The 26,200-nt window shown below is 34.0% G+C and overlaps 1 protein-coding gene across 1 annotated transcript in view; it reads left to right on the top strand.

Moving 5' to 3' along the window:
* The first annotated feature begins 9,518 nt into the window (after positions 1–9,518).
* LOC145674606 (uncharacterized) overlaps positions 9,519–26,200 on the top strand; it is a 28,473-nt gene continuing 11,791 nt past the window's right edge. The window contains exons 1-4 of the mRNA XM_081744824.1: positions 9,519–9,552; positions 14,576–14,802; positions 16,202–16,379; positions 17,595–17,691. Coding sequence (XP_081600950.1) covers positions 14,584–14,802; positions 16,202–16,379; positions 17,595–17,691 — 494 coding nt within the window. The 5' untranslated portion in view covers positions 9,519–9,552; positions 14,576–14,583. The remainder of the gene's footprint in view (positions 9,553–14,575; positions 14,803–16,201; positions 16,380–17,594; positions 17,692–26,200) is intronic.

Here is a 26,200-nt window from a genome sequence, read left to right as displayed (position 1 = left end):
ACAAGTTTTTGCTAAGCTGGGTCTCTTTTCTATTGCACTTGCTCATAAACGGGGTTTTAAGGGCTACTCTTCTATGTAAATTGCTTCTTCTTAAAACCAGTCTTGTCGTTTCGGGATACGCACTTCCGTTAACATGTCCTGATATTTCTTCGGTCAGTTTATGATACTTATTTTGGGGTTTTATTAACCTGTAATACAATCCATCGCTAGTCTCACTTTGAAACCACTCTAGGTCTACCACTTTTTGGTTTATTTTCCACTGATTTTGTTGATTTAAAACGTCTAATAATGCCATGAACTGTGGACTGTGACCTATTTACTATTTCCAAAATATCACGAAGTGATTTTCCTATTTTATAATATTTTAAAATAACTTCTCTACCTGCTAAAGAAGTTTACCCATGTTGACTTCCCATTTTAATTTTTAAACACACACTTTCACCACCTAAAAAACAGCAAGGCTTCAACTCGTTTCACCCTCACACCTACAACTGTCAAGTAGACATAATCTTAGAAATTACCCTATTAATCTCAAAAAGAAAGAGAGTGTTGCCACCTGTCCGAGTTCTTTTTTGGCGTGGGGTTTGGCTGTATTTCCACTATTTTGTATTTTTATAGTCATGAAATTGAGTTCTGTTATTGCTGTTTCTATTTTCCATAAGTAATTAATATAGGGTAATTAAAATACATATTTTTTTTTTCTCTGAAGCATACTCTTGAATGTTTATTCTCTCTTAGAATGTGTCAGTAGGTATATGTTCAACTTCCTTATTGAGCCACTGTATATAACCTGGTGACCGTTATAACATTAAATAGTTTACATAACGCTTGTACTAAATGATTCACTTTTATTTGATTTATAGTAATTTTCAAATTTATTAGCACTTCTTGCAGTTGTTTTAATTTTTATGCCTTGCTCTGCTATCACAGGTTCATATTACCATTTCTAAAAATACAGTAAAGAAGCACTTTTATGCATTCTTTTGATAAAGGTAATATATTTTTCCTTTTCAAATAGTTTTTCGTTATTGTTTTAATTTTTTTTTTCTCATTTTAGAGTCCCAATAGTAGCATCATATTCGAGTTTTAAATATTTTCATATGATATCCTCCTTATACTTATTTGTGTTTAACTCAATTTCCCTCACGCGAGTTTGGATCATTTGATTTATCATTTGATTTATTTGTATGTATTACTTTCACAGTTCTCGCACAGTTTAACTACATAATGTGTAAAACGAAAATAATACGAACGAGGAAAACTGCAAAAATTATAATATATATATATATATATATATATATATATATATATAAATTATATTGTTTATAAAATTCTGCTCCTTATTTTCTGCAAAATATTTTGAAAGCTGTTAAGTCTATTATTACAGAATGAATTACACATGCTGTTTTCTATAAGAAACTTTACATGCTAAGTTATCTACTAATAATATTACTATAAAATGAAATTACTCTGTTTAGCACAATACAAATAGAAACTGAGAAGGCAACTCGTTAATAAAGTACTCTTAATATTTTGTGTTTGTTGGTCAATATTATAAATATTAGTATCAAGTAGCGGCGGGATCTCAGACCGCATACCTCTGGTGCGTTAAGTTCATTGTTCCATCACAAAACAACTAAGTTTGTGATTAACAACATCGATATGTGAGTTTTCTCGGGGTACTCCCGTTTCCTCCCACTTTTCATTCCAATCATTTTTCCGTAGTCATTCACTTGCTTTAATTATCGACTCCATTAGCCTAACGGACATAATCGTGCTACGATAAACTCAACGATAACATTTCATATTTCAAATATCAAGTATTTGAGGCTATCTACAAACCTTATACACAATACAGTAATTATATTTAAAATTAATAACATAACTATGCTGTGATGTTAGTAGTATTTACATAATAACAATATTTAGTCTCAAGTATATTACACAGTTATGCATATAATAACACTTAAACGTTAATTATTTAATAGTAGTGGTAAGTCATAGCGGTACATATAAAACTTTAGGAAAGTGGTTTAAATTTGTCTAAAATATACGTATCACCAATGTTAATTCACATTTATTGATAGATAAATGCTAAAGTTTAGCACGAGCGTAATCAATCATAATAATCTAATTACAAGCCTATTTGCACTGCAAACGCTAGTAGTAGAAATTTCGGTATGAAAGGACGGAAAGTTTTTCAATATGCTAGCTCGAGGATTTCAGACCAACTTGCCCATCATTATGTTTGTAGTACAGACTATAATACTTTCAGAAAAATATCTACACTTTGATGTTAATATAGTTCGAAGTACGTATATAACAAATCATACATAACCAACATAAGTGTTATTTAAATTTTGCTCCCTATTACAACATTGTCCTAGTTGTATAATTTAACAGAATCAGTTACTTAAATACTTAGATCATAATTAGTTGAATCTCCTATTTCTAGGATATATGGAGTTTTATACCTTCACTGAGAAAAATCCGATCTCCGAACAGCGGTATAATGTACAAATATACGATATCCTTATGATTACTACTGAAAAAAGTACGAAGCATACCTTATCCATATCCTACATATTTACTGCCCTTAGATGTTACATCACGCCATTGCAAGATTCTGACATCTAACAGTCTTCCACATATTACACACATATACAGTTCATATGTTACATACGTTAGCTTTATATTGCATAGTTTTATCTGTATGTGAAATCCAGACCGCCTATATATAGTTGTATTTGTTCGTACAAAAAATACGCTTGTTTTGAACACTTATACAGAAAGTACGTACAAATTATTCTTTTTAAAAATGAAATGAAAGTTTTACGTCCCATGGTTAGGCCGGTTAGGCTAGAGGAAACGGTGATGATGAGAGATGAGGGAAATGGTGGAATGAAGAAAGTGGTAGGAAACGGGAGAACCCCAAGAAAGCTCACGAGCATGGTGTTTGTTCACCACAAATTCCGCACGGCGCGAGCTGGGATCGAACCAGGGACCCCAAGCACCGGAGGTGAACGCTCTACCACTGAACCACCGCGCCCCCCAAATTATTCTTTTTAGTTGTACGTTTGATGTACATTAAGTCCGAAAAGCTACATGAATTACCTTTCTAAGTACGCTACCTACATTTTTTCTGTGTAATATTTTAATCATACTCAATGCAATTTACAGCAATTTCCTTTTCCCGAAAATCCACAAAACAAGTTGTTTCGAAGTAACCCCATTGCAGCTTAAATCGATTACAACATTTTGTTTATGTTATAAACACCTTTTCCAAAAAAATAGATAAAAAATAAATAATTTAATGCATACATACTTCTTTCCGTCACTTAACCTAAATTGATGCTTTCATATTGATTTTAACTATCTACTCATGTAGCTTGGCACCATTTAAAATCTCATTATGGTGTGTTAGCCGATCTTAAGATACTTGGACACAGAAACAGTGGAAACGCAATCAAACTGTTAAAGCTAATTATGTATGTATAGTTTCGATTTCTCTACTTGGTCGCGCAAACCTGCATATTGCAAAACATTTACTTAATGACTTTATGTATACGTAAAATAGTTAACCCTAATTGACCGAACTATTATGGAGTTATTCATATACAAGTGAAAATACATAAATTTCATACATAATTAATACAAAATACATAACTAAATGCTAACATTTAATATGTTGACTTTCTTTTGCACCATCATTTCTAAATAAAATAAGGAGATACACACGTTTCGCTTAAAAAACGTCTGGGGCAAAACTAATATGTTTTTAAATATGCTAAATACAGCTAAAGTACATCAGACTTCTTTGGTATTCAATTCATATATTTAACCATGTTAATCTAATTCACACAAATATTATGAGAACACTGCGCTAATCTACACTTAGCTTTCTATTAGGTAAATATACTTCTTTACAACTATCATTTTGAAGAACATGGATGATTTTCTTTAATGATCTTAAAGACGGTGGGGAAGTAAAGAAACAAATACGAATACTTGTACTACTACTACCATTACTACAGCTACTACTGCTAATAAGAGCAATAAAATTATTATACCACAGTTTTTCGCTGAACAATACCATTGCAGTTCTTAATTATACAGTTTTAAAAAATGAATGGTTGAGGGGATTATATTTGTAGTAATAATATAAGAAACGAATGGAGTAGCTTTCGTCGAACTTATTCATAATACCCATAAATAGAACGAAATATGTCTTTTTAAATGATTATCATGGAATATTAAATACTTTTACAAGTCCTGGACCATATATATATATATATATATATATATATATATATATATATATATATATACCACCACACTGACAATGATTTCACAGTCCACATATTGCTTTCAATTTCATAGTGTATTGAGACAACATTCCTCCTACCAGTGCTACACAAGACCTTCTTCAGGCTCTTGTAATTTTTATGCAAGTTTTGTTTTCGGAACAATACTGAGAAAAGTCTTTCATAGTGCATCCACGTAATGCTACTTTCTTTCTGTGTATCACTGCCAACTTTTTAGTGTGTACTAAGGTTACCTTCGGTGCAGACATTACTGTCATTAAACTAATGTTTAACGCATGCGGAGATCACATTAACATTAAGATGAATACCTTGCTTGGGCCACACGTGTTGCGACATTTAAATTCTCTATTTTACATCCTTTATTGTGATAATCTTACCTGTCCTAAAAATATTGCAAATCGTTCTTAATATTATTCTGGTGGTATATGCTACTTGAAAATATCTTGATATTCATGCAAGCATTCTTCAGAAGCTACAACTCAAAGATGGTAGCTCTTAACGACACTAGGAAAGTTTTTATTTTTGTTTAAATCAAGATTGCTTTCAAAATTATTAGTCACTATTTGCTATATAATACAAAATTCCTGCAATAGCTACATCGCTCTTTTATCCCTTCGACGTTAAAATTATTTGGTGATTAATATTGCTATATTTATTGCCTTACTGAACGTAATATAAAAGTACATTCGTTAAACTCCATATGGCATTCATTGTGTAATAGTCATAACTATAACTGTCACGACATTGTACCAATCATAGGGAACGAAGCTGAAGTTCTTGCAATTTCGTGTTGTCTTATGTAATAGGATGCAATACTAGCATGAAGAGAGCGGCTTCGGATTCACCTAATAAGAAACGGTTTCCATGTATTCAAGTTTTATTATACTGACCCTATTATAGGATTTTATGGTGTTTGGTTTTCCTTGTTTAGCCATTGTGGCATAGACACCCCTCTAGTAAACAGGTCAAAGCCCTTTGTAGTAAGAAGTATAATATTTAATGTTCTTTGTCAACTTCACTATTATTCTTTTCTTAGTACATAAATTAAAGGTAAGGTTAATTTTTTAAAAAATGTACAGAGTAACCAAGATAGTATATAAAACATGTTTATTAACCCTGCGTTACTCGCGCACGGTCTCACGTTCCGGGCGTAGGTTTTATAAGTTAATTCATCGTTATAATTTGGTAACACGTGCGGACAGTCCGTATGGCTTCCGTTTCTACCTCTTCAAGTCCAGGGCAGCGAAGATAAACCTTCCTGGTGAACTGCAAATGAGAATTCGAAGAGCAATGGAGTTCCAGATCATCAGTAACCTGCAACAGTCGAAGGTAATACTGGAAGATACTCGTTTTTGTAGTGGAATCAGAACACAAAAACCAGATTTACAAGTGCCAGATACAATATATACATCTGTGGAAAGCATACAGGCCCAAAAGCAATGTTTTTTGATAAGTCATTTCCAGTACTTTTTTTAGTTAGATATTTAGTTACAAGTTTTTAGTAGAAATTTTTAAGTGCAGCTATTATTGTAGTCATGTAATTATGTAAAACATGTAATTACCACTAGCATACTTGCTATTGTTTGCAATATTAAAGCTTTCCGTAAATTTCAACGTTTCCGTTCCATTATAATCCAATTTTAGCAATAAAAAGGAAACACGGTCTCTCAGTTCGTGCGGGAGCCATATTGTAATTTTTCTAGCGCGGGTAATGCAGGGTTAAGTAGCTAATAAGTGCATACAAACCTTATTTAATAGGACGTATATGGATGTACAGCTTAAAACGTCAAAATTTCTAGGTAACAAAATTTGTACACTATCAAGTGGTTCTTGGAATTGTTAAATATTAGTTCACTTTAAGATAATTGTGTAAATACTTTCGGGCTCATTTTTCAGATTTTTTAAATATGTTTCATTTGTCTGTAGGTTATTCACTAAGACTCGAATAAAAGTCAGTATCTCAAGGACGTATTCTTTAGTATATTACATTTTACACGTCATAAATAAATAGGAAAATAATTACAATTTAGCTTTATAGTAAAAGAGTAGCAAGAAAAGAAAAAAAGAACCCGCACTTCGTCCTATGTAACTCTAGAAACACAGAATATGTATGATGATTTAACTAATATACGCACTATTACAGTCATGGGAACAGTATGACACTAACGCAAAATTATTCATAACATATTTTAGAAACATACTGAGAGTCATTTTCAGCTTGGAGTAATTAATACTTCTAGACAAGAGTACTCATTTTAAAGTTATGCGGTTTACAATTAAGAAGTTGGAACATTTAGAATGAAACTAGGGTATATATCAAACTTCATTTAATAGTATGCTATATCACATTTGCCTGTATTGAAAGGTATAATTATTCAGAGGTTTTAAATTATGCCTATGTATTATTAATTGACAAAGCGCACTGTTACATTATATATTAGAGTGTATGTGTTTATTAACGGTTATAAGACAATGATATGCGATTTAGAGATACATAAGAATTTAAAACTAATATACTAATATTTAGTTTGTTATTTTCTCCTAGATATTATGTTCCTCACTCAATTTAAAATTGATTTTTCTGTGTCAATTGTTTCTAATATTTAATGGTTATAAATATACTAGTATAACAATAGTGTTGAAAATTATATTGATAACAAAAGACAAAAATGAGCATTATGTAACTAAAGATACCTGTTTCATGTTGAAGAACTATATCTGTGCAGTTACAAATCCTCATTTTCTCCGCACTTTTGCATTGTTCCGTGCATATACTTTTGCTGTAGCATTTTAATTGTTTGTTATCTTGTGTTTCGTAGTGAAATCTGCACTGTCTTGATTTGTCAGCTATTTTGTTTACATCACTGTTTGCGTATTCATTAAGTAAAAGTAAGCTTACTTGAAGGTCATTCGATTTTCCAAAGTCAATTGCAAACACTTGTCCTACACTAAGTGACGTAAAGGACGTCGGTACAACTTCATATTCAGATGAAAATATACAAATCTGTAAAATGTAAAAGAGAAAACATTACTGAGCGCACTATATAAAGGCAAACGTCATTCAAACGTCTTAAACTAAAAAATACTATTAAAAAATATGTAGATGCAATATAATCTCTATATGACTGTTTGAGGTGCATATTAATATGTCTGAAATTCTTAACTTAGATTATGTAACTATCCTAAAGACCTGTATGAAGACCTAAATTATGTAACTATCTGTTGTGGGCGTGACTACATTGATTTATTAAGAAGAAATTGTTTAATACGATGTGCCACAGGAAGGACATTTTCCTTTCTACAGAAAACAAGAAAAACACCACGAACAATACGTTGAGGGTCGCAGCGGTTCAACACTGATGCACGGAGGTCTGCCAAAATATCTGCTCCAACCACGTGAACTTGTGGTGGAAAACAGACCCATATATGGGGTTTCCTAAGGGTTCTCCGGTTTCGTCCTAACTCTTGTCATTCCATCATTATAATCTCTCATATTACCATTATTTATTTTCTTTTTTTATCTCAGTACTATGTTATACAAGGGACATTATACTGTAACAAAAGGAAAGAAGAAACATAAAATAACGATATTATGTGTATGAAAAAACGGAACAACGACATATCGCTAAAACGTTTGTTTACATGTGATCATCTAAATGTTCGTATGGTTGGCACAACACATTTCCTCGGCGTTAAGTAAAGTTTTGTAGATAAACTCTTCAAAAATAAATAAACACTCACAACAACACAAACACACACACATGCACATGGAAACAGACACACACACACACACACATATATATATATATATATATATATATATATATATATATATATATATATATATATATATATATATATATATATATTCGATAAACAGACTCCTCGAAATGTGTTCTGTATGATAATAAACTCACATTAGTGAAATATCAGCTCCCTACGACAACGTTAACCCGTACCGACTTCACGACAAAGTCATGAAATGATGTTTTCACATTAAATATAATTTACAATGTCCATTCGTGATAACAGAGAAACCAAAAGAGAGAGAGAAACGAAATTTTACACAAAGCACGGTTGGCCATTCTAAATTATGTTATAATGTGAAACCGTATTTCATGAATTTGTTGTCAAGTCGGCATTTGCTAACGTTCTCGTAGGGTGCTGCTATTTCACTAATGCGTGTTTACGGTCATATCGAATAAATTCCGCGGGTGCGCTTATCGTAAAATGAAATTACCTTTGTATATATATCGTCGACCCTACTGTTCCGCACTTTTACAGGTCCCTTCATAACTCGCTGTTTCTGCGTAACCACTTTCTCCAACCGTAGTGTGGCGTCACCGCAGTGAAGCCGGGACAAATATCATAAGCTAAACCAATGTTCCACCATAGCGATTTGCAAAGGAAAACAAATTTTAAAATGCGATAAAAGTAGATTACATACAGATACAATACGTACATACTTTAGGATTGTGCAGCACTTGAAGAACAGCTTTGCATCCACTATCTTAAAAGCATCCATCTTCCGATGTTCGAGTGTTTTTCTATTCAAAAACCGAATTCTGAAGAATGTCCTAGCCTTGTCGAATAGTTTCAACATAGAAGTGTCTTTCTTAGGACATCAAATGGTCGGCCAATCACATTCTTTTGTTTTCGATTTTTTTTTGTAAAATTTTGAAAATACATCTTATTTTTTGTTGCTTCCATCCACCGGGAAGAAGATAAAATGAGACCACAACATAGCCTCACATGGCCACCATTCAACTTGGAAAGAAATGCAAAGTAGTAATGGCCTGACCTGAGGACACTTTTTGGCCCCTGGGTCCCTGCCTCAGGACCCATGGTCACTGGCCGGGGTCAATGACCTAGGGGTACTTAGGACCACCCCCTCTAAATTTTGGCAGGGGTTCCATGGCCAACCCCTAAATTTTGGCAGGGGTACATAGGTCAAGGGATACATAGCATGTAAGCTTAAATCAAGGGTCGCTTTCCATTGATTTTGGCTTAGTATTGTACAGTTGATGCGACAAGCGACAATCAACGTTTATTTTAGCTTGTTTTTAACTTGAAAAGAAGCTTGAATTTATCAACTTTCTACTAAGCCTATTTCAAGCTTGATTCAAAACGCTTGACGTTTGTCGATTGTTTAGCAAATGGAGCCATCTGTAGGATTTTTGAGTAGTCTGAGATTTGGCGCTTGATTTCTTCCAAAAGGTAAACAAAGGTAAGCTATGTGTATGAAATGTAATAGTAAGCCCTACTTTAGTTTTAGTTACAAAATAAAAAGGTGATTTTTATTTTAGACTAGTGCGCTGAGCGCTTTTAGGATAGTATTACTTTTCAAATATGGATGGAATTTTATGTTTATACCTTTTATGTTGTTTTCTTTTTTTAAAGTGTGTTCATCCGTATAATGTATACCATATTTAGCCATTGGATTCTTTAAAGTCAGTGATGGCTCTTGACAATTAGCATCAGGATAGGCGCCCGAAGGCTTACGAAAATGTATACGTAATATAGGAAAAAATGGAGATGGGCCCCTCCCTAGAAAATTTTCCTTGGGCACCCCTGAATATCAGTACAAAAATTAGAGCGTTAACTTCAGCAGACGGCTTTATCATATTAAAAATTTATAGGTGGAATACTTGATAACTGTTAAGGCATTGCTTTAGCAGACGGCTGTACCATATTTATATCAATTTTATGGTCATTTTTCACTAGATTTGAGATAATACTGTTACATATAGAGAATTTTGGAACTTGGGGGCCAAAATCAGGTAAAACCACCGTGTTTACAGGAGAAATGAGTTGGTGTTACGTAACCGTAATTACTAACATAACTAACCCAATCTAACCTAAATCATCAAAAACAGAAAATATAGGAAGAAAGTACGAATTCAGGTAAAATCACCATGTAAAAATTATTGCGGATATTTTATGTATTTTTCCACTTTCCTCGTTTATGTGCATGTCCTCCGTCGCTGACGCGCCTGCTCTCTACGGACGCATCCCCTCGCTCCGCTCGGGACTCCCAGCTACACTCCTGCCCTGACTCGGTTAGATGGCATTCCTGCTTTTTTGTGGCCACCTAGCACAAGTTGGTTCGTGGTTTATGCACTAGCTTCTCATTTAGTGGATATTCTACAAAAAGGAACCGGGAAATGCAATGTGTGAACATTTGGTAGAACCATCTGCTCGAGTAATGCCCAAGTATCTTAACCCAGCCTAACCTAAACTAACCCAAACTAACTTAACCTACCTAAACCATAAAAAAAGTACAAAATATATACCAAGAAAGTACAAAATTTAAGCAAAATATTGCCACCCCCAGTTCAAAAAATATGCCGTTACATAACACTTTACGTAGCATAGCTGAGCGAACGAAGGGGAATAGATGCCCCGCAGGGCTCGTTTTTTTTTTCCTCTACTTTTTAAGTTACACGCGTTTGGCATTGCAGACGGTCATTTTCCAAAGCTTCATATGTACTTACTGCCATCTCATTCCTTGCTTGTATTCGTCTGCCTACCGCCTTGTCAATTAGATCCACCATAACATACTTAATTTTCCATTTCGTAGGATACTATATAACAGATACGATTTATGAAGTCTAAACACATTAAAATAATGTATTTAATTAGGTAGAGCCATCTGCTAAAGTTAATCCCGTATTAATAATGAAGGTAGTTAAATGATAATGTAAGTGTTTTAAACTCAATAAATTGTATGTGCAAATGAGTATACATGGGAAAGTAAGTATGTTATGGTGGAGCTATTTGCCAGGGCGGAAGGCGGTTGAATACAAGCAAGGAACGAAATGACAGTATTTGTATGTTAAGTTTTGGAAAATGACAGTCTACAATGGCTGCAATGCCAATCGTGTGTAACTTAAAAGATAAGGGGGAAAAACGAGTACTACGGGGCTTCTAATCCCCTCCGCTCGCTCAGCTGTGGTTCGTGAAGTGTTTGTAAAGTAGTGCCCCAAATCTAGTGAAAAAATCAACAAAATCGATTTAAATTTGGAGAGCCGTCCGCTAAAGTAATGAAAATTACGTTTTATCTCTACAATCGAGGAGAAAACTGCTTTGAATTAATACATTGCCTAAGCTTTCTTGTTTTAGCTTTCACCGATACACTAAAAATTTTAACTGATGTGGCTTCCCCAAGAATCGGTACGGATGATATTTAAATGCAGCAAGCAAGCCTGGACATTTCACTCATTTTAGAATGCATCATGCTTATCTTTCGTTCCTTATGTTCTTCCATATTTATTCGGAGGTTGGGGGCAAAATTGAAGAATATAAATACTTATGTCCGACTTTATTTAGTAACAATTACTTATTCTAAGGTATACTTCATCAATCTTAGATTAAGTGATATCATTATTCATTTCATCGCTTTACAATAAGAGCAAGAAAAGGTTCGATCGGGTATGGACTTTTGGGTTTACGGTAAAAGAACGATGAATTTCGAAAAATTACTTATTAGATATTAATAATAATTCAAAATGGATTATTACGCGAAAATAAGTTGGCATATTAGTTTGAAGTTTGTTAGGTAAGAAGTCGAGGGTGTAAGTTTGAAGAAAACTAGGTTTTTCGTTGCTTACATTTTTATCTTTTTATCCTCTAAAAACAGTAACTTCTGTCTCTTAATTGATTTTAGTGCTTTTGTTTACTTTTTTTTTCTACCAGGTGAATGAAGTCTGGATCTAAAATCTCAGAAAAATATTTGCAATCTGAACGGATGTATAAAGAAATAACGCTATTTTTCAGGATTGGCCAAAACCGTGTTTTTTTTTTAACTTTTTTTCACTTAAACCGGAATGTTTGCTTTACACCAGTTTTTTTTTCTGTTTAAATACGTTTACCTTAGATTAAAGTGGAGTAACCGTTGCCCCCTTTTTTTAAAGAGTAAAGATAATTTGAGGCTGATGATTCGATTGAACAGGGTCGCAACCTCGAGAAATGAACGCAACTCGCTCAAACTAGAGGTCATAGGTCAACTAGTTCTGCAAACGATTTGCCATTACATCATAAATTATTCAGCAGTCTACTCCTTCAGCATTGGTTAAGCTTGAATTTTCCTTGTCAGAGGCATGATAGTCCACAAGTTGAGTGGGGGTTGGATTCGTGAAAAATACTTTTTTAACTTGTCTCTTTAATTGTGATTTTATTTTATCAAGTTTGGAGTTCTCGCCGAACTGCCTGTAGTGCGCTGCCACACTAGCGGACGGTCAACAAAACTTTTCCACAGAAGCTGATTAAGTGTCTAAATTTATAACATTGGAAAGTAGATCGACGAAACAGAGATTTCCATTAGGTTTGACTGTTGTTAATAATAATAATAATAAAAAGTTTTATTTAGAAAGATAGTATGAATGGTCCAGAACTATTAGTCACTTCCTGTATTGATTAGCAAATTAAATTAAGCCTATATTTCTGACTGACTAAATTAGATCTTCTGTACTATATAGTCTTTTAAAATTGTCCATTGATTTAATGTGTATAACTATAGAGTGATTCCATTTTGCAGTTCTTTCCCTTTTGGTTCTTAAGTGGCTCCTAAAATATTCACAAGTATGCAAGATCACTGCAACGTATTTCTATCAGTTGACCTCCGTGGATGATGGGTCTGTGGATTTATCGCTTTTGTTATCAAGGGATTCTGGTTTCGAGTTCAAATGAAGAACAATATCTCTCGAGTGCAAACTGAGTAGTGGTTCGGATCTCACTTTAAGCTGTAGGTCCCGTTCTTCATAACCCCGCTGTTATGTCCTTAACCATAGAAAGACGAAGGTGGGTCAAATTTGCCCGCACTTTCTTTTTCTCTTTGCCCGAAAAAATGAATTTTACAACGTTTGAATTTTTGTGTATTTTCTTCTGTAATCTAAACTTAAATTTAGTTTTATTAGAAAGCACATTATTGTGGTAGTTTTTTTTTTAGCGCAGGAGACTAAGTACATTTTTTTTAGCAACTTAGAAATGTTAAGAGGAGTACAGTTTTACTTTGAAAGGATCATGTAAACTTATCTATTCTTTGAATGGATGACTAAATTAACATAATCTACTTTTATACATTGAGCAAACGTAATACTCTCAGGTTTAGTATAGTAACTTGTCTACACATTCTAATGTATTTCAAGCTACTTCATGTCTGCTAACCAAATGCGGTAGTAGTCTGTACTGGGACTTGTAATATTTCCTATTAAAATAAAATTTCACAAGTCTTAAAATAATTTTACAACTCACATTTATTAGTAGCAGTCATTAAATAACTTTAAAATACCTTAGTAGGGTTAAAATTGGAATTTACAACCACGAGCAAAATTGACCCCCCTTAGTCTTTCACGTGACCAATTATAGTTTAGTCTTCCTAGGGTTAATGTTAAGATACACGGTTGACTAATGATAGTGAATGATTATGAAGGAATTAGTGGCATGAGAACGGGAAAACCCTCACGAATATGATATTGTCCATCATAAACTCATAAGGCCGGAGATTGAACCAAAGATCCGTCGCACCAAAAGGCAACGTTCTACCTCTGAGCAATCAAGCCTTTCCTTCCGCAGTGCTGATGAATGATGTCATACTCTAATGACCTGGTCATAATTCTGCAACGTAGTGGTCTTCTACACATGTCTTCCTAATTGTTCCCCACTTTTCCCCCCAAGATTTCTGATTAAATGGACAGCGAACTCATATTTAAATAAAATCTTTGAGTTTTGTCCCACTGTTATGCGGGACAGCCTAAAGGAGACAGTGATGATGAGAATGAATTAAATAATGGATTGAAGAAAGTGGAGGGGAACGGTAGAACCCTGAGAAAATCTACGCACACGGTGTTTGTCCACCACAAACGTACACCCATGTCCAAAATTATTGTCGCATGTCTATAAATATGTTGTTGTAGGAATAAAATTTGATAACGAATTCGCCCTGTATTTCTTATAATGTTGGTATGTGCATAATCGGCAAAGACATGTATGTGTCAAATTTCATGTCAAAAGAGCAGTAAATAAGAACAATAAAACGAAAATAAAACTTTCTTGTCCATTTGTTTTACTCATTCTAATTTACGTGCTTATAATTCTTTCCCTATAAAATTTTCCACAAGAAGACAGTTATAGATATGCGACAATCATTTTGAACATGAATGTACATTTAATTGTTTCAATGGTTTGTGAAATAATATATTTTCTAGTTATATTAACACCTTCAAAACAATATTTCCTAAAATTTATTGCAGATATCAGAATGGTATTTGGCCAAATGCAATCTACTTTAGCTGACCTTAGTGAAAGAGTATCTTCCGTCGAGAAGAAGGTCGACACACTTCTAAGTAATGGTGTGAGTGTGAAAGCAGAGTCCATAAACGAAGAATCTGAACTTCTTGGCCTTCTGCCTCTGCGAACGTTGAATGATTTTCAAACATTTGAGAGAAAGCTTGAAGAACCTAACTTCGGAAAGAAATATGTAAGTATCCTATCAAACCTGTACAAGTTATGAAGCAGGTTTCAAATCTTTGTTATATCTTTTAATTTACGTCTTTTTGGAATATCTCTCTTTTGACTAAATGTTAGCATCAACTCCATTTTTGCCAATTTAGCCATTATCATGTGCATTAGCTATGGACTATAATTTTGGTCAACTTGCCATTCATACTTGCTAATATAGTCAATTAGGCGGCAATTAAATCTTTTGCAGTCATTTTTTTTTAGAAAATATGAAAAACCTAAAAAAAAGGTAGTTTATCTTGGTATTTTTCTAATTCTTTTGTTTACAACAGCACTTACATTGTCACAGTAAATTAGATATCTTTTATGTCTCACCTATCCGTCACGGTAAATTGGGATTCCTGGATCTGGTTTCTCCATAGTCAATTTGTTTGATTAGTTTCTAGTGTATTTTTAGTTTGGGTGGAGTTTTTCTTGTTGAGATGCGTGCATGTGCATGTATATATTTTTGTGATAGATCAATAGTGTTATCAAGCCATACCCAGCATTAGAAGTTGAAAATAATTCAAGAGATTTTATTACTTCTAGTCAATGAAGGAACAAATTGTATTGTGAAACTGTTTGATTTGAGGATATCAAAAGATAAATAATATTAGAACATCTTTGTAAACTAGTAGACTTAAAGTACCAAATATTTAGTTTCTTTATTCCTAAATTCTGTTACCTATAAGTTAAGGTAAGTTGAGCCATTTTTAGCTAGTTTTTGTGCGTCATTTAGCTATTTTCTGACACTACTTGTTGGCAGCACTGATTAACCCACTGTTACTTGTTACTTTTGGAAGTGTATGTAATTTCCATATACATACACACACACACACACATATATATATATACAGTGGCGGATCTAAGGGGGGCTATAGGGGCTATAGCCCCCCCTTGACGCTCGGGTATACACAGGATAAAATGGACTTCAATCCTGCTTTACACTGGATAAAACGGAAAAATATGGTTTAGCCCCTCCCTTGATCATATCCTGGATCCGCCCCTGTATATATATATATATATATATATATATATATATATATATATATATATAGTATTCTTTTCTAATTCAAACGGACAATGGTCCTTTTAAATAACCGCTATTCCGATATAAAGCTGAAAGTTACCAAATAAATCCCAGGCAAACAGTTTTTGTTAGTCACGTAGCCCATTTGATACGGCCTTCCGTGAAACTCAGAACCCCACGCCTTTTTTTTCACACTTCACATTACGGTATCTAAAAATTAATCTAGTTTCATTCATGCTTTGTTTTTTTTTCCACTGGTAGAAAAACATAACAATACGGACCCTTATATATATTGTTTTTCTTTTTGATTTCAGCATGCATTAGATCTAAATACTTTCCTTTCTTTCAGGTAAAAGTATTACTGTCAATTGGTGGTAAGGATTTTAAAAGGTTTCGCTCACAATGCAATAAGAAGAACTTTGTGCGACAAACTCGCAATGGAATTCTCCTACTCTGGCAGGAAACCAAGGATCATGAAGCAAAAAAGCACACCTTTGGGTCCAACCAAATGTACAATAAGATCAACAGTAAGTTGATTTGAAAAGTTGTACTGAAATATTTAACTTCATTTATTTATTTATGCTAGTAACCATACAAAATTCCAGTTTGCTAATTATTAAGTCTTACTTCTCTCGTACTGGACGTGTGTTCTCATATTAGTATGTCCCAAGCAATCAGAAGTAATTCCTCATGAATAAAGTATGCTTTGAGTACTTTAGGATTCTTTTACTGTCAAGTAGTAAAATATGTAAAGGTGTTCACCCTTACTGGGTGAATATAGCATCTGTGTAGAATATATAGGAAATTCAATAACTGATCCAACACTCTATGTTGTAAACAAAGCTTTACTGGCAAAGTACATATTTAAACAAATCTTTGCTTGAAAAAGCATTCAAAAGAATTTGTAAGGTGTACGGAAAATCTAAAACCAAATAAAATTCCAAGGTAGGAATGATTCCAGGGCTAAATAAAGTCAATAGTGTCAACGAATTTAAATTGAAGTACAGTGTAGGAATCACTACTGTGAAGTATAATTTTGCACCAGACTTTTCGTGTATACCTGTAAATTTGATACTGTCTACCACACGAATATAACTTTGTTGGGTTGGCAACACTGTTAGTCTGGTAATATTACATAGTATGCCAAACTGTCTCTCCTGCCGATATTTTAAAGGTGCAAAATTTCAGAGCTCTTTGTCTAACACTGGAACGCAGATAAAACACTAGAAGAACATAGCTTTCGAAGTTACCATAATTCCAGTATAAAAAGAGAAAAGTTGCAGGCTTTCAAGACGGCGAATAGTCAAACTTTCGTCTTTCTGTCGTCTTCATCTTTCAATTTTTCGTGACAACGAAGTTAGCCAAAACCTAATGTGTTCTTTGTAGTGTTATTTAAGGTGACTTTAAACGTTGACTCAAAACCATATCACCACTAAGGGCACCGGAAGAAAGTCTTGTTACATTTGTATCGAAAAATGTAACTTTTCCATTATATAATATACCAAAAGTGTGGTGGAAGATAACTTTCTATAGTACCCTTACATAAAAATCACAAAATAGGGGCCTAGCTTAGGTGACTTGAAAAATAATATAGGAATTAGTTTCAGCTCTAGGTATCCATGTTTAGAAACCATACCATAATTCCGTAAAGCTATTTAAGAGGGAAATTTATTTCAAATGACAGTTTTTTTTAAAGAATAAAAATCGCTAGTATTTGCTTGAAATTCTATCTTTCTTTTCAGCTGCTGTTCGTAAGATGTACACCGTCGCAACAGAAGAAACGGTGAAGGAAGTATTGGGTGATTGGCTGCAGCAGGCGGAGCCTAGACTACTGCATAGGTAAGTATAGTTTTACCTATTTTCCTTACAATCACGAGAGAGATCGGAAAGTTCTTACCATCACTAAATAAGCTAGGGATCTGCAACTTAGTCCACGGACGCGTTCTTCTCTACATATACGTTTTGTATTCACTACATTTCTCACATCTATAGGTCACTAGATCAATATCATATGCATAGAATTCTGTGGATTTGGAGGAAAAAGAGATTTACAGCGTTTCAATGCCTCTTACTTTCCCGGACCCCAAGATATGAACATCTTATTATAATAATTGTAATCCTTCCCTTTTTCTTCCTTTTAGGATATGTATCATAAAACGCTTTTGTAATAATTTTAAATGAGAAGTTACTTCCATATTTCAAATCTTAAAAGATTTAGAGATATCGACATTTTATTAGAATAATTGTAATCCCCACCCTTTTTTTCTCCTCTCCACATCGTCTCTTTCCCTTTTTACTAGCATGTCAAAAAAGAAAAAAAGGGCCGAAACACGTGGCAAAGTATTTTAAATGAGAAATGGAAATACTGAACTTCAAATCTCTCACCTTAAGGGATTAAATACTTTACTATAATAATTATAATCCCCATCCATTTTTCTTTCCACCCCCGTTTCTTACCTCCGAGGCATATTTCAAAAGCGCTTAAATTCTTATCTACTTATTTTAAATAATACGAAAATACCAAATTTCATGTTTCAAACCTTCATAAATTCAGAGATTTCGACATCTTATAATAATTGTAATCCTCACTCCTTTTCTTTTCTTTCTCACCTTTTTTTCTTTTTTCCTTTGTACTAAAATATCAAAAACCGCTTAAATATGTCAAATTATTTGAAATGAGACATCCGAATATCAAATTTCAAGTCTGTAACCTTAAGGAATTCGGAGATATGGTCATATTTTAAAAATACGTCCCACACCTATTTTCCTCCCCTTCCTGTCGAGTTTGCAAAAATCCTTCCTTAGTGGTATCCTACGTAACAAATCCCATGTACTGTCCATATTTAACTTGTCTATCTTAAGCGATTTGGCCTGTGCAAAGATCTGTCGGTCACTCAATCACTTAGGTCTTTGTATTTTATATAGCGAGATGAGTTCATTTTTACGCTGTAATATGCCATTACAGTCTAATGAGATTATGTTTTTAATAGGAGGGTGCCCGAAATTTTTGCACCGACTGTACTTGACGTTTAACAAAAAAATTTCTGGCTGTTCATAGAATTCGTAATATTGCTTGTTATTCTATTTCAAATTAACATGGAAAACTGTAAACAATTTATTAGGAATTATAGTTTTGGGAGTCAATACCTTTATTTATATTTTAAATTAGTTATAAGTCTTGTATATGGATGCGTAAATGGATTATTGCAATTCTTACGGTGTCAGTGCTATCTGAAAACATAGGTCCACTATTGGACGGAACTTTCAGATTAAATAACCAATCTAAAATTCGACAGAATTTTCAGGACCACCCTTCACCTCTCTTTTAGATACCTAGGTCCTTCTAAAATCTAGTTTAATCCAGATTTTACCAAATTTTATTCGTTTCAAAGCCCCACCGCCAAAATGTTTTGTTTTGATTGGAGGATAAACCCACGCTATGATATTAGGGCGCAATTATTCCCATTCCCTGCAAGAATTTCACTGAAGACGCCGGATTCGGATCTTCTAGCTCAGAAAGTCGAAAATGAGCTAGAAAAGCTGCAAATAAAGGTAACATTTGGGATTTTATTAACGTGTAAAATAGCTGGAGGTCTCAAGGAGCCAGAAACTATTAAATTCCATAGTAAAAAACTGGACTAAAAAGCTGAAATAGTAAGTGCAATATAGTGACGCCATGATTTCATCCTCCGATCGCTATGGACACGATTCAGAAGTAGTGTGATTTCCGTTTTTCTTTCCTAAAACCGGTTCTGAAGATCAGTGTTTCCCCTAATATTTTCACCTTCCAATTTTCCTGCTAATTGAGGGTTATAAGACCTGTCCATATATAGATTTGTTTATGTAGGTAGCGAGTGATTCTTTTTTTTAACATATATGGCGGTATTTAATTTTGTTGTAGTTAAGATAGGTAGAATAATGCACGTGTAAATTTACAGTAAGGGCTCCTACCTGACTCCCAAATTGGAAGTACGGCTTCCAGCGGGATGAGTTGAACATGTAGTTTGTTCCGGGTTCCTGCCCCTTCAGGGCAGGGGTCCTATTGTTAGTCAACACTTTGATATGTCCCCTCGGGGCATTGATTAAACAGGTTGAGTTAGGAATGTGATTTAGTAAATACAAGGGCCAGTTGGCCCTGTTCCTTTCTTTCCCTTTCCTTTCCAGCCGATTTAAAATGGTAAAATCTGAATGTTTTCTGTGCATATTTATTAGTATAACATGTATTAATGTAGTGTGTAGTATGGATGTGGCATGTATGTGTATATTTGTAATGTAGTAAACATTTTCTAGTAGTAGTAATTGTGGTAGTTAAGTGATGAAAGAGTGTGTGAGATAATTAAATATGGACAGTGTAGTATTCGCTATGCGATAATTTCTTTATTATTCCGTCATTAAGTGAACTCATACACAATATTTAAAAGTGAACGTAATATATTACAATAATTCCGTGTACAAGGTCACATTCAGTTGTTTAAGGGTTGATCATATCGTCGCTAGCCTCTAGTGTCGAAAGTCAGTACTAACCGTCATTCTCATGTCGATATTCTTAGTGATTTAGTTTCCATGAAATTGACCTTTCTTTTCGAAATAAAACCTAGAAGGTATAATTCACAGCCCATATAGATGTACAGTTAGGTTAAAGGACCCAAAGTTAATATATCCTGAAAATTTCAACATTCTGCTTAGTCTAGAAATTGAAATATTTAAGTAAATAAACAATACGTAATTTTTTAACAGAAGTCGGGCGATATGATGCTAGTTCTTCGCTTTGAAATTATATTAAATGTTCATTTTTTTGTGGCTGCAGAATAATTTCATTGTTGCTGCAGAATTTCATAAACATTAAATATTATCGCAGATAATTCTATTTTCAGTGAACATACGTAGGATTTTTTTTCGTTCTTAATAAAGCTACCAGGTATTACATAGTATTGTGTGTGTGGTGAAAGAGTCTTGAGTTCGAGTGAGGTTGTCGTGCGGTGATCGGAATGGGAATTGTTTGTAGTGACTATAGATTTTAAAGTGTTATGATGAAATGTGTATATAGGCTGGGCGTAGATAGAGGAGACAGGGTGTTTGTAAAATATAGCGACGTAGTAAATGAAAAAGATGATTATATGAATATTATATGAATATTAATACGAATATGAATATAAAGTATATGAATATTGTAGTAAATGAATATAGAAGATAGGACACCCATATAGTTAAATATATAGTAGCCCAGTGAATACTTCGCCACGTGTGGATATATATAGATATTGAATAGATACGTGTAGCTACAAACATCTCGGGTTCTGACCCCTGCACCATAATATCACGCGGACATGAGGGCGATATATAGTCGGACTATGGTAATACTTTGTAGTTTAATGTGTTATAATAATAATCAACCATAGTAATACCATCTGATAGAATAGGTAGCATCATATAATCACTGACTAGACATATTGAATAATAAATTATGAAAAGACAATAGTAGCTATAGAACGGGGCTGTAGTGAATTATATTTTCTGGTCGGTTTTAAAATAGAATATCCTGCTCCGTGAGAGTTTTTTTTTTCACGTCACCTACTCGGGCTAGCTTACAATGTTCATGGAGGCGACAGCTCTGACAGGGTTACAGAATCAAAACAACTAATTATTGAAATTTATTATACCGTACCCGGGCATCGACCTCTCCCCCCTTGAGTACTTTCGTTTTCTTTTCTTAGTTTCCAAACTAGATAGTGATGGAAATTAATCGATGCCTCAGAATTTAGCGCATTCTGCGAAGGGGAGCTATCGGTGAAGTTTGGCAATAGAAATCACCGATCCAAAATTCAGTTTATTTATTTTTTTTTATTTTGGCAAATCACTAATTAGGGATATCTTAGCTATTACTGTAGTTTCATTACTGTCCTTGAACTTTCTTAGTTCTTCTGAGGGGTCGAATGTTTTTTTCTTTCTTAGAGATTTCAAAATTGGGGACGCAGTTACCTGGTTCCTTCCCCCTCTCCCTTTTATCCTGCTGGTCTGGGCCGGATACGGGGATCGGATTTCAATCTTACAAGCAAATTCTTGTGGGATTGGGATCTGATGGACACAGAACTTGCATCCTTGGCAGCAGGGACTCCCTCGTAGTTTACGTATCTAAGTAAACCACCCTCTTTCGGCATATGTGAATATTTTTGGCCATGAGTTGTTATATATTTAAATTCGATCACTCTTCTGTGTAGTGAGTAGTACTTTAATCTTTCTCCTTCCGTTGGCGCCGCTTTCTCTCTCTTGTCTCTTTCTTCCTTCTTACTTCGAGATTTTTTTTTAATTTTTCAACCTCCCCCCCCCGATTTTGAACTTGTCGCTTACGATTTATTTAACGTACAACTCTGATCTGAAATTACCGGCTGAGTTGTTGAAATACACAATTCGTGAATAGAGTAGATAATGATTGGATCCTCCATCACATTTTGACCTATCGCCGAAATGAACAAAGACTTCGTATTTGACGACACTTCAATTACGTTCTTTCACCGTCGTCCCTTTAAGTTTTTTTAATCCGTTGGTCACTTTCCTTTCTGTTTTGGTTTTCGTTTACCTTGTAGTTGGTCTGGGCCCAGAAATTGTATTTTAGGTTACCTAGTTATATCTTTAGGAATGCTCTGTGTTACGTGCCTGCCTCACAAAGTTTTTTTTTATTATTTAAGCACGAATTGATTATATAAAAGTTAAAATTTATAGACGCGCGGTATCAGGTAAAAAATCAATTTTCTTTTTCATATGTAATGTCGGAAGTCATTTGTTTTCTTGTACTTGCAACCTTTTCAAAAATTATTGTTGTTGTGATTAATTTAAATGTGTGCGCATTTATTATAAAGATATATATATAGAGAGAAATGAATACGTCGAAATGTATATGTATTTAGTATGTGAATATGATTTTAAAGTAAAAGTATGATATTAAATGTATTATATGAATATATGTAAGAGCGCTCGTGTCTGTCCCCCCCCCCAAACGTGTATTGGTTGCTATAGTTTACCAGTAAGTTTTCCGACAAATATAAGAATGTAGATTTTGTCAAGAATACCGCCGTGCACTCAGGTAATTTTCCTTTTCTTCAGATTCGATGTAAATGATAACCTCTGTAATTATGTAATGGCATGTATTAAAAAGTAACGGCAGGTCTAAACGTAACCCACATCATAACGAATATTATCCCTGAACTACCAACCTAAAACCATTGTGGAAAGTGCACCTTGAATCCTTCTCACCTGCATATGTATCCTGTGACTTGACCAGTTTTTTTTTTCTATCCTCAATTTAAACCATCACACTCCGTACACCTTTGGAAGATCGTTTCAAATCCGAAACATGTATACATATATACAAAAGTGATCCTAAGGAAAGGTCTCATGACGTGTCCCAGTGTTGAACAAATAACTTGAAATTATCCAATTAATAAATTTGTGAATGAACTGTCTAAGAGGAGAAACATCCTCTGGCGAAAGTGATTTTTTCGAAATCCCTAGATGGGTATAAACATCGCAATGTGCGAGTGCAGATATAAACTGCTATGAGTTACAAACTAAATATAGTCGATGAATGGTTTTTGTAAACCAATAGTTATATATATATATATATATATATATATATATATATATATATATATAAACACAAACTAAGTTAAATGGAGCGAAATGTTCTGGACACTACGAGTAGTGCGTGATTGGTAATTTGAACGCTCAGAATTATTAATATTTTATTTCTCAATGTGAGGTAGAGACTCATATAAGTTCTGATACATCTAAAAGTATTTTTCTCTTTTCTTTCCTCTTTGTCCAATTTTTTTTAAAGTGAAATAAGTGTCTTCTTTGCGTATGTCGCAAATCATAATTTTGCTTTAGCATGCCTAAGATATGATACATCTAATTATTTTTTCTTTCTTTCCATATGTCAATATGATTGAATATATAAAAATTTACTAAAATATAACACTATGTACTCTATTAATATATAACCAAGAACTTGTGCTTTTAATATTTTCTTCATAATTATTTGTTTTGTCTTTTCTTTTCACTATGAATGTAATAAACTATTTGTACCCTTGTAGCTAGTTGATTTTCCTTTAAACATATATACACTGTCCTGAGTGAGTGAGCGTGTGAATGCATGATAGATTTAATTTAAGTAATTTTAGTGATATCATTTGTCATATTAACATCTGTAATATATGTGTCATGTTTTAATATATGTGTTAAGGTAAATAACCTAGGTCATGAAGGACCGCTACTAATGGTTTAAATCGGCTCTAGGAGTGAAACAAAAATAGCAGGATGAGCCTAAATACGACATCTTTCTTCCAGGAAGTTGAAACATTTATTGATACGATACATAAATTTATATTGAGTTTATAAGTTTGATTTTTTTTCTTACTTGGCTAATTCATATGTGTGGTCGATCCTAGAGAACAAAGTTCAGATGCTGGATGGTTATCAATCACCGGTTAGAATAACAGTACAAAGAATGTTTTCACTTTTCTCATTTCCAGGTCTAGGTCTGGGCAACCCCACGATCGCGGTTCCTGGAGCTAGGTCTGGGTGGTATGAGGGAACATGTGTCTATTCCGAAGCATTCCAAAATTGATTAGTCGTTAATAACATTTAAAATGATTCATCTTTCAAGGACTTTCTCGACTTCTTACTATATTTCTGGAATTATCCAGTAATCTGTTTCTTATTAAAATACCCTATTTCTTTTCTATTTCTGAATGAAAGAAAACGGAGTCATGACAGAGTAGTCGCTATTGGCACGGTCAATAAGTTGTTTCGATGAGTTTTCTTCGGGAGTCCCATATGGAATAATTAACAATGAGATGAGTATGCATTGAGGGACGAACAATAACAAGAAAGTTTATTGGAATTTACTTTATTGGAGAATAATCTGGATTTCAATTAGTAGGTGATGTTTAGTAATCGCCCTCGTTCAAAGAGAATTAATTGTAGCGACTCCTCTACATTGCTCTTTTCTTTGTTTACTACTTTTTTTTCTTTCAAATTGGCGACCGTTGACATCGGACAGTTACCATGGAAACAATTGTTTTCCCTGGTAACGGATCTGAAATTATTTATTAAACACTGTTTAGGATCGAGCACATATTGACTTGGCCACAAAAGGTGAACAATTAAAAAAGGTCACAGTGAGATTAAATAATTATAGTCATTGGCTGTTCTGCTATCTTTGTCTCTCTCTGTAGAAAGGGGGAAATGAAGGAATTTGTCAAAGTGAATTTTAAAATTTGTAAATGCTGGAAGTTGACCCAAGGAGGGAAGTAGATAGGAGTCCTTAATTTATGAACAGTACCTGAATAATAATTATTGTTAATCTATAAGTATATAATTGCATGTGATTATATTGTGTCTTTTTGTATGGAAGCTATGGCAACCAATAGAGAAGTTGTATCACACGAGAACGCGGAAGTCTCATGTACACAATGTACATTAGAAAGTAATGAGAAAAGAGCTCGCGTCTCCCGTAGGCTAGTGAGGTGTCACGAGTGTGGGATGAAATGGATTCATTTCAGTTGTATCAATTTGGAGGATACTGCTGAAAATGCAGAAAAAGCCCGGGCTGGTGAGATAGTTAAATACTGTAAAGAATGTGAGGGGAAGCTCCACCAGTCGTGTGAACCCATGAGTTTATCCTCTGAGAAAGAAAATGAACATCCCGATTCAGACGGTTAGCGAGGGTATACTACCCCGAAGAACCGAGGCCAAATATCTCCAGTGGAGATATCTGACCTCGATGATGATGAAAGAAATGGGGATTAAATTGGTGATAAAACCAAAGAAGAGCAAAGGAAGACTGTGTCATCTAATAATGACGCTCTCTTCCTTTCATTACAACAGATGTTACAGAAAATAGATCGGGATAATCAACAGATGAGGTATGAAATGAATGAAAATAGCCGGGAAATGAGACGCGAAATAAATGAAAAATTTGACACCTCGAACCGAGAAACCGAATCTCGATTTGATGTACTAACCCAGAAAATCGACAACATATGTTCGGACTTTGCTTCCTCAATAACTACATTGAGAGAGCAAATGTCTAATGAAGTTGATTTGGTCAGATGCGAGGCTCAGCAATCCCTAAAGCAACTTCAGCAGGAGACTGAGGGTAAATTCAATCATGCAAATTCAGAATTTGAGCAAATAGATACCAAATTGCATAAAATCAACAATAAACTAGAAACACAGCAGGCCGAAATTGATAGTTTAAAGTCAACCTTGTCAGATTTATCACTGGAAACCAAACTGGAAGTAACTGACCAAAAAATTTCGAAAATTCAGAACGAAATAGTAAATATTC

This window comes from Thermobia domestica, chromosome 17, assembly GCF_964235325.1.
Source record: "Thermobia domestica chromosome 17, izTheDome1.hap1.1, whole genome shotgun sequence".
In the NCBI taxonomy this organism is placed as follows: domain Eukaryota; kingdom Metazoa; phylum Arthropoda; class Insecta; order Zygentoma; family Lepismatidae; genus Thermobia; species Thermobia domestica.
This window is presented reverse-complemented; position numbering and strand designations above follow the sequence as displayed.